Below are 10553 nucleotides of genomic sequence, written 5' to 3'. Positions count from 1 at the left end.
CCTACCGGGAATCTCGGACCCAAGGATAAGCGGTGTCGAAGCCAAAGGCATTGTGAGTAACTTTAAACTAATTTTACTGAGATTTAATCAGGCCATGGGTTATTCACTAAATGTCCCTTGTTCTAAAATGCATGCAGCCATTGACTATTGTTTGCCTAAAGAGTTGATTATTGTTTGCCTAAAAGATTCTATTGTTGTTGTTTAATTGATCTTTTGGGTATGGCCATTGTGAAATTTGTGAAGGCGTAGCTTTACCGGGTTTAAATAGAATTGTTTGTAGTAAAGGGCTTCCTATAATGTAACATTTACAGGAGTTCCCGTGACCCTAAACCACTCTTGGTCGTAACGGTCCTCTGGGGCGTGGTCAACCTTCAGCGGGAAGACTTACGTGGGGCTACCGATGGTGACAAGATGATGGGGGTCCACTCTTCTGAGCGAACTTATTCTCGAGACTCAATCAGCCGTACTACAAACTCTATGTCGCCTTTCTGCTGTTTGTTTATTTATTTAGGTGAACTTTCATTGTATTAAAGTCTGAATGTAAACTTATTTACTTATGCATGAAACTCATATTGTACGGATTGCCCTAAGCTGTGGAGAATGTTAAGGTGCAAAACTGGAAGATTGTTAAAGTTAAATTATTGTGGGGTACTTCTATTAAATTGTAGTTTTTTTATTATTTCTGATCTGGTGTCACTGTGTTCCATTCTTGTGTCTGGGCTTTATGTATGATATTGGTCTGAGTAGAGTGACGCAAGGGTCCACTCTGCGACAGTGCACATGTTGAGATACACCAAGTGAGAAGACTGGTTTTTGACAATTACCGAATGTGAAGGACTTGGGGTGCCGGGGCGCCCTCTACTCCAAACAGATAACCAATTGTAGTGTACCACAAAACGGTAAAACTGAAAGTTTAATGCAGAAAGTACAACAACTATAAGTACAGAGCAATAGATTTAAGTACAAACTGAATAAAGATTAATAGCACAATAACAACATCCGGAATAACAAATAACTAAAAAAGATCACCAAAAAACCAATTAATTAAAGAAATAACAATTTCCCAAGCATGAAATTACCCTTACAGAATTGTTCTCTCTGCGGCTCAAGATGTCCCCAACTACAATAAACCTCTCCTCAAATAAAAAAAAAACAAATAAAAAACAATGCATAATTTATTTAATGCACTCAATACACGTACACACAGCGAGTGTCCAGTCATAAGCAGGCAAGGCCCAAATAAGGAAAACAGCTCATGAATATTCATAGCGTCAAAATAAAAATGGCGAGAGGATGTTTTTAGGCAGGCCCTGTTACGCACAAAAACCAAGTCTGAACCTTACAACTCCCACACATAAATATAGTTATACCTTACTCTATGGATATACAACCATAAAAAGGACCCAGAACTTCCAGAAAGAGTAAACATCACTAAGCAGGGGGCCTGCACGGCTACTTCTCCGAATTACCCATTAGCTAAATCACAATGGCCTTGCCAAAAAATGAAATACCAAGGACCAAAAACTACGTGAATGAGAGAACGACTAGAAGGCGGAAAATGATACGGCGGGAAAACATGACTGAAAAATACATGCTAATTAGACAACCTTTACTGAAAATTAATCTAAAACCCCATTACAAATATAATCCAAGCTTACCACTAATCTTCACTACAACAAGTCCAAAAAAGGCCTACAAGGTGAAAAAGAGACACTTTCTACTGAGTGGTTTGACGAAAACTAATTCTACAGAAAACTTACTGGCAAAGAGCACTAGCGCAGCACGAGAGGGCGCTATACCAAAAAGGCGTAACTTAGGGGGCAGAGATGAACATAACACCGAAGGTGTAGTTTAGTGTTTTTAACAGACAAAAAAGGAGGGAAAAATGAAGATACAACTTGCATTCATTACCAGAATTATGCTCGTGCCATCCGGACATGTGTACTTCATCGGTGTAGAAAGGCCACAAACTCTTTTGGGCACCACTCTTTGGCGGTAAACACAAACAAATTATAGGTCATAGTACTGTAGCGAGTCTATGTATTACTGTTCAGCTGACGTCTACTACTTCGGATCCTATTACACGTACACTATAGTTACCCACCGTGTGTTTGTGGGCACACGACGTATTTAAGACGTCTTACATACGTCAATTACGTTAATTTGATGTATTTCTACGTCTGTAAGACGTCGTGTGCCTATGTATGCTATGCAGTTGCTTAAATTTTCATGATTTACAAATCATGGTTTTTATATAATTATAAATCAAATCATGTTTTTTTAAATATAATTATAAACCATGTTTTATAATGAAGAATTATCATTTCATTGTTTGTAACATGTAAACCATAATTTATAAGCTTTTATTGTACATTTAGCGTATGTGCACCTCAAAACAAAATGACAGCAATTTCTATGGATACATTGTTACAATGGTAAAAAGCATGTCACAAAAACACTAAACAATAAATTGACAAACGGCGCCCCATAGAGCAGCAGGATGCGAGTGCAGCATGTGTTTACATTTAGCGGAGTGTCATCAGTACTGTAACATTCAAACAGCTAAATCTCTCGGTAAGTTCGTTCCTTGCTCTAGGAAAGTCGTGAAACAATGGAGGAATTATAAGAACATGTTCGTATTCCTCTATGGTGTGTCGTTGCGTTACAAAATAAGGATAATTGTTATTACCTGTCATTACTTTGGTCAAGTTCGGTCTTTACAACTTGCCGTCAACTCCAAAATTGACGTCTACTCGCCGTCAACTCACTTGTGCCGTCATGATCTAGCCGTCAAACACGACACCGCAGACGGCAGATATGAATTAGTCTTGATCCAAGACGTCAGCGGTCAATTAACACGTAGCGCAGTACATAACGCACTATACTTTACCGATAACTGACGTCTTGGGCCAAGACTATTCCATATTCACGAAAGCGCCCTCTGTTGTCTTTGTACAAGCAGTTAGAAATAAGAGATGGCGGCCGGCGCTTTTGCTGCTTCGCGATAAAATTACGAGAAAAAATACAATTTAAAGTCGTAAAAATTACCGAAAAGAAAAATGTGATCTAAAACTACTTAAAAATTTCTTTTTGCTGATACTTTTCAGTTCTATGCCTCTTTTGTGAATTTTCAGTTTATAAAACAAGTTATATTGGTGGTGTTGACGGCGTGTTGACGGCACCAAGCGAGTTGACGGCAATTACTAAATACTAGGACCCTCGCTATCCGCCAGACCAATATACTCATCGTGGTATTAAGTAACTGAGTGTGTAACTCCTCGTTTTTCGAAGCAAATGTGATTTGATGTCACAACTTTGTTTGAGAATATTCACCAGAGTTGAGCACAGCTCAAATGCTGCAAATTTGTTGTTGCATGCGCAGGAAGATCAACAAGGCTATAATAGTATCAATAAATTTTGAAAAAAGGAGTACAGCGTCCCAGTTACTCACTGGGTCTAGAAATGCTCCCTAAAAAATACAGATTTTCGCAAATCGATGGGGTGACCTTTTCCAACATGTCCAAGGAAAAAATGCCTTAAAGTGGTACCCCTGCACATTCAAAGGGTGGACAACACTGTATTAATTTTATGGTTCGGAACTGAGGTTTGGGTAGATCTGTCAGTGTTACCTACATGTATAAACTCCTAGAACAATATGAGGTAGGAGTAAGTGTAAACCCCACATGGAGGTTGCCTCAAACCACACACAGTGCACTCCTTAGTGCCATGGTCACCATTTCTTGGTGTGATATCCCATCATGGGACTTTGCCGAGTAGTAAAGTAGAAGTAGAAGTTCGATCTGCATTCCCCAACTTGTCCCGCATGCGGGGGACCATAATAGCTTCATTTTGACGGTGAGGGGGTATGCTTTAGGGTCTTCCTACACGAGAACGGGACTTGAATCAAGTCTACTAGTTGTAGAGCATACATGTTGTAATACCAAGGGTATATTGAGCATAATGGGAAAGTAAGAGCATGGACTTGGCAATTGCTGCACGTATGGTTGCTTTGTGATGCCCTTTGCAATGCAACGTTCTAATACAAATATACATTTTCCTCATAGTCGAAGTGCCCCTTACTAGAGGATAATTTCGTCGCCCTACAAGAACGAAGTTCATGGCCTAGTGCAGTGAGTCAGGATGGCAACAGCTCGGACTGGGACAAAACGTCCTGAAGGACCTCCGAGCAGTAGTAGCAGTAGTGGTGGTCCCCCAGCAAAGAAGGGACACTGGAGTCTCGGCTTACTGGATACAATGAAAGATCCCTCGTCTCAGGTCTACACAGACGACAGGATAGTCATCATCAAAGACAAGTATCCTAAGGTTGGTAATAATAGTTTTTTATGAAGTAATACAGGCCTCAGATTTCAAATCTGGATCTGGATCTGGATTTATAAATATTCCCAATGCTCTAATTAGAGTCAAAAGAGAAAGGAAGATATGAAGAAATTTCAGTTCAAGATGTGGGAGGAGAACCCCAGAGAAAACTCCTGGAAAAACCCACGCAATCAAATATGCGACAGCCTTGAGATTTTCACAGCTTTTACATCTAACATTAATATAGGATTGAAACATTAACAAGGGGTCGACAGTTACAGAAAACCAAAGGTATTCTGTACAGCGACATCCTCGTTTTTAAATGAAAAAAAAAGAATTAGGGTCAAGTAGTACAGTGCAGCCTTGATTTCAAACGAGAAAAAAAAAAAAGGTAATTTTTTTTGCAATTAAAATCGAGGATGTCACTGTACAAAAAACGTTAAATGCAAACTTGCTTTACTTAGTGATTCTCCTTTCTGTTCCCCGTCCCAGGCCAGATTCCATTACCTAGTTTTACCTCGAGAGCAGATAGCCAAGTTGAAGACCCTCAAGCCGAGTCATTTGGATTTACTTAGACACATGGAGGAGGTTGGAGACAAAGTCATCAAAGAGTAGGTTGCTTATTAAGTCCTTGAGCAAGATGCTTTTAATTGCTTCTCTTCACCCAGGGGTATAAATGGGTACCTGCGAAGGTAGATGTTGATTGTGTATGAAAAAGCCTTAGGATCGCCATAGCAGCCCGGGGCTGTATACTCCCCAGGGAGTTTGGAAAGATTGAATTAATGTTATTGGCCCAATGACCGAGGCATTGATAAAGTGCATTTTGATACAGTTTTTGTAAAATGCACTATATACCCATTTCACACCCTCAAAAAGGAGGCAGATCATTGGACAATAGCTCTTCCTGTGCGCAAAAAACGTGCGTGTGACCTGAGCGCACCTGTAGCATTTCGCGTTCAAGGGGGAGCTATTGATTTCTTACACAATACAGAACACGCCTCCAAAGGGTGTCAACTCTCTTTTGTTTATGTTTGGATACGATTTTGACACCCAAAATGACACCCAGGATAGGCACATGTGAGTAAGCTTTGCGTATTGCAAGGGGTCTCTATCAACTAGCTATTATCATTACTAGCTCGCACGGCACCTGCTAGGAATCATTGAGTATAGAATTATGCAAATGTAGCGTGGTGTAAGGGGGTTCCCAGGTCAAAATTCCAGTTGAACCTAGTTAACTGGTGTCAACTGGTTCAACTGGATAGTGACCAAACTCATCCATTTTCCATATTAACCAACTGGTTTGGACTAGGTTTAACTGAGTTCAACTAGGTTGAAATTATAAACCAGTAGGTTTCTGTCCATTTTCCATATTAAACCAACTGGTATTAACTGTGTTTAACTAGATTATCAACTGGTTTTCAACTAGTTCCAGTTAAACCCAGTTTAACTAGGTTCAACTGGAATTTTGACCTGGGTTGGGAGAGGGGGGGTGGGGTTGGTAAGAGGAGGGACACTCAGAGTCACATTACATGAGACGAATTTTAGTACGTTGTAAAATTGTACACTTGTTCGTCTATTTTCATGTTTCTTTTTAATTTGTCGGTCCCATACATGCTTTCCAGTTTCGCCCAGAAAAATATAGAGAAAAATATCCTCCAAGAAACACAAACAGCAATCATGAGGTACTACCTTTTACTTTCAAATTAACTAAGAGGGAGGTTTGTGGTAACACCATGTTGAAATCTCTTTTTGAGTAGCGCTGGTACTGAAAAGGACCAAATTGGCTTCAGAACCTACACTACTCAAAAAGAGTTATTTCCAAATGTTTTTTACCGCAAACCTCTGTTAGTTGTACTTCCATTATGCAAAGTTTCAAATCCTCCTTTTCTCTTATTTGTTGTTTTATCAGAGCCATAGGTGAAGAAGGACTCACTTACAGACTTGGGTATCACGCAGTTCCAAGTATGAGGTAAGACGAGAAAATAAAAATAGTGGTTTCTTAATGGCCAGGCCTGTCATGGCCCGTGGCGTGTCATGGCCGAGCGATTAAGAGCACCAAACTCAAGCTCTGGCGTTTCTGATCAGCAGGGTTTGGGTTTGAGTCCATGTCATGACACCTGTGTCCTTAAGCAAGACACTTAACCATGATGCTTTGTCCTTCCGATGGGACATAAAGCCGCTGGTCCCGTGTGTTGTGTAAAGCATGTAAAAGAACCCTGTGTGCATTTTCTCAAAAAGAGCCTGGCTGGTAGAGCAGAATGCATATTTTTGCGTCGGGTACAGCGAATAAAATTTGTTTTGACCCATACAGTACAGCTTTTGAAATACACTTTGGTGTAAAAATATCATTGATTAAATCGTTGCAGTAGTGCAGTATCCGTTGCTTACACGTAATAGTCAGATTGCTTCTAGCCATCGGGCTAGCTCAGTGGTCTGGTTGCTTTAGTGATGCAAAAGTTTTGGGTTCAAAACCCATCTGAGTGATAATAATAAGAATAAGAATTATTTGGGGGCTAATCGTCCTTACTCGCAGCTTAGAGTTGAATTGCGAAGGACACGGCTACAACGTGTTCGAGAAGCAGGCATGCAAGGGCGCCTTTGGCTGCCAGCCACATCAACCCATTATGACCACGGAGCACAGCCAAATATCGAAAGTGTTTGATTTTTCCCGAGGGAGGAAAACCGGATGTTTTGGAAAACCCTCCTGGCACAACAGAGAACCAACGATAACTCAACTCACATATATGGCCCTGGCCGTGAATCGAACCGGGGTCACCTTGGTGAGAGGCGAGCGCTTTACGCACAAGCCAACCATGCCGCCCTGTTACTACAAAATATTTGTTTGAATCCCATCAGACTAACATGGCTTACTCTAACATAAGGTTATGGCAGAATATCAGATAGAAAAAGTATAATGGCGATATTTTGCCCCTTTGTTGCTATGAAAGTCGCCATCTTGTAGGGCAGACCGTATGCGCCTCTCAACGCATACATCAATGATGCAAGCAGCATAAAGCATTCCTTTTTCGATTTCTACGGCACAGGCACGCACTCAAACACACATACGCTCACAGATGCCATGTTGTATAAAATTGTAGGGCAGGTATTTGAATGGTGACGTCAGATTCAATACGGTCTATACTTGTTCTTCTTAACCCCTTGCCCCAAAGCGTAATTACTCCTTATGCAGGGCGAGAACAAAGTCGGAACGAACAAAATAATACCTTCTGTCATTGTCAATTTTTTTTCCAGCCATTTACATCTACATGCAATCAGCCAGGATTTTGACTCACCGTCGCTGAAAACAAAGAAGCACTGGAATTCCTTCACATCAGCATACTTTGTGGATTCAAAAGGTACTACAGGGGGATGAAAATGCCAAGTCTACCACCAAACTCGTATGCCATGTTAAAATAAAGTTTGTCCTGCATATCTCCTGTACTAAATTGTTTGTCTTTTTCGTGCGTTGCGAGCAAGGAGATCGAAGGGTGAATAGGCCTTTGATGAAGCCCAATAGTAATTTTCTAAGCCTTTCCTCCATGTCCACAGAAGTAAAATGCAAATGAGCTTCTTCTGAGACACTTGCAGTTGACTGTGTAAATGAAGCTGAAGACGCCTCTTTTAAATATTTATGCACGAGTGCGTCACAATTCTATCCCAAAATGCTGCCATAGGGGCAGCCACTGCAGATGGTGCCGGACGTGACCACTGTTCAATTCGCTTACAGGTCAAAACACTGAATTTATGTGCAAGCTTTGTGATGTGTGGAGAATATAACTTTAAGTTTGCAGACTCTGAGTTATTGAAGATGCAATCATTTCTGTAAAACTGTTGTATGTCCATTTAATTTTTAACAAATTGGCCATGTTTAGAACCAATGTCAATTTGTTTCATGACAGACTTTGCTGATGTCTTACAAGGTTCAAAAATATACAGCCGGCTCTACATTCATACTGTCCTTAAATCAAGCATGTTGCTGCTTTTCATTTTATCAGAAGTTATCGATCAGTTGGAGAAGGAAGGCAAGGTGGATACATCTAGCAAGAATCCAGATGCTCTTCTCAAACTGCCTCTTCGGTAAGTCACATCCCTACTCGTCGTAATTTCGACCATGTGAAGGTGTAATCCGAATTCACATAACACATTCACGTAAACATTGTTGCTATTATTTTGTATTTCGTCGCTGATGCAAGAAAACTACACACTGGCAATAAAAATAAGATGAAACTGTGAATGTGATGAAAGCGCCCTCGTGCAGTCAAAAGTATGGTCAATCCAACCAATGGTAACAATTATTTGGAAAAACACGAACCAAAATATTTTATTGGGATTTTTTTTCTCGAAATGAGTACACGACTAAAAAACCGAGTGAAGCTGGCATGATCCTTATAAACTGCATGATGGTTAACTTTTCTTTTTTGAGAGTATTTGAGAGAAATTGAACGGAAGCCCTCTTTGTTGAGGCGATAATCTGCAATGGCCTCTACTTTTCATTAAACACTCCATTAATATTATTATGCACCAGGCAAAGAAAGTTACATCAAATGCTTAAAGGAACACGTTGCCTTGGATCGGACGAGTTGGTCTATAAAAAGCGTTTGAAATCGTTTGGTATAAAATGCATATGGTTAGAAAGATGTTTTAAAAGTAGAATATAATGATCCACACAAGTATCACTCAAAATTGCACGGTTTTCATTTTACGTCGCGAACTAACACGGTCGGCCATTTATGGGAGTCAAGAATTTGACTCCCATAAATGGCCGACCGTGTTACTCGACGAGGTAAAAGGAAAACCGTGCAATTTCGAAGCATATTTTGTGTAGATCATACTTTTACAACATCTTTCTAACCATTCCGATTTTATAACAAACGGTTACAGAAGGCTTTTCAAGGACCAACTCGACCGATCCAAGGCACCGTGTTCCTTTAATGTGTTAGCAGGAGTTTTGTACACATTCATATGATGCTTAGTTGATTAAAGCATTGCCCTTCCCAAGACCCTACATATTCAATTAGATTCAGATTAACTTGATTGAAAATAATTTTCGATAACTAGTTGTTACTTCTTTGATGTTTGTGTTTGTAGATGCCACGTATGCAAGCTGGAGCTGGGAAACATTCCCAAACTTAAGGCACACATCGTCAAGCACATCAAGAAGAGCTGATGAGTTTGTTGCATATTGAAGAAACTCTTTCACTGTTGGCCTTGGCAGAAGTGCTGCCATGCTGTCAAGTACATGTATTCCTACTTTTTTTTCAAAGGACCTAATATCCGGCTTGAATTTAAGATGTTTACAGACTGTGCATCACCAGAAATACAGAACCACAGGGTTTGAACACAGTGTGGACTATTTATATCTTCCATATAAATGGTGATTGCTCTACTTCTTTCCTGAAAATGTCGAGGCTCATGGAAGCTTTTCAGAAAATCCTGAAACCCAGAAAAATACTGAGAACTTGTACCCGGGTAAGTGTCGAGACCTGGCGCCAATTTCATAGAGCTGCTAAGCAAAAAAATATTGCTTAACAATTTTCTGCTTAGCAGAAATGAGCAAGATACCAGTCACAAATTGTACATGTGATATGGTTTGGCGGGTAACATTATTCTGGTAAGCATAGCTTTGATGTGCTTGACAACATTTTATGCTTAAGCAGCTCTTTAAAATTGAGCTTAGGACTTTAACCCACACTCTGTCGATGAGAAAGGCCATGTCAGGTTGCTGTGAAACATGGACCATGCAGCCTGAATGGAACCTTTCAGCTTGGGAGTAGCTTATGTAGGATTTTCACCGTTTTCCTTCAAAATAGTGAATGTTTATTGTTAACAATAATAATAATGAAGTCTTATATAGCGCACTTATCTACCAAACATATCTACCAAACAAGGTACTCAAGGCGCTTGGTATAAAATGTATAATATACAGAAAGACATTAAGTTATTGAAGGAATGAATTCTGAGACCCAATTATGACGTAGCACCTATTATGGTTTTACAAGGTGCTACGGCGCATACAGCAGCCACAGCCAGGAACAGCAGGGCGAACCCCTTCTCTTTTTGATAAAGTGCACTTAGTTCTTTTACATGCGTTACACAACACATGAGACCAACGGCTTTACGTCCCATCCAAAGGACAAAGCAATTGGTCAAGTGTCTTGCTTAAGGACACAAGTGTCACAGCTGGGGATTCGAACCCACAGCTCTGCTGATCAGAAACACCAGAGTTTAAATTCGGT

General features: G+C 40.2%; 1 protein-coding gene across 3 annotated transcripts; it reads left to right on the top strand.

Moving 5' to 3' along the window:
* Positions 1 to 2490: 2490 nt before the first annotated feature.
* Positions 2491 to 10337, top strand: LOC117298530 (aprataxin-like). 3 transcript variants are annotated; one of them, XM_033781833.1, is made up of 7 exons: positions 2491 to 2574; positions 4065 to 4323; positions 4810 to 4928; positions 6227 to 6286; positions 7570 to 7673; positions 8313 to 8394; positions 9406 to 10337. In XM_033781833.1, exons 2-7 carry the CDS (start codon positions 4141 to 4143, stop codon positions 9482 to 9484), a joined length of 627 nt encoding a protein of 208 aa, XP_033637724.1. In that variant the 5' UTR covers positions 2491 to 2574; positions 4065 to 4140; the 3' UTR covers positions 9485 to 10337. The 3 variants fall into 3 exon arrangements, with proteins under 3 accessions (XP_033637724.1, XP_033637725.1, XP_033637726.1); XM_033781834.1 differs by lacking the exon at positions 2491 to 2574 and adding an exon at positions 2985 to 3266; XM_033781835.1 differs by lacking the exon at positions 2491 to 2574 and adding an exon at positions 3529 to 3660.
* The last annotated feature ends 216 nt before the right edge of the window (positions 10338 to 10553 follow it).

The sequence above is a fragment of the Asterias rubens genome, chromosome 13 (genome assembly GCF_902459465.1).
Source record: "Asterias rubens chromosome 13, eAstRub1.3, whole genome shotgun sequence".
In the NCBI taxonomy this organism is placed as follows: Eukaryota; Metazoa; Echinodermata; class Asteroidea; order Forcipulatida; family Asteriidae; genus Asterias; species Asterias rubens.
The sequence above is the reverse complement of the archived record's forward strand: the minus strand, read 5'-3'. Positions and strand labels throughout refer to the sequence as shown.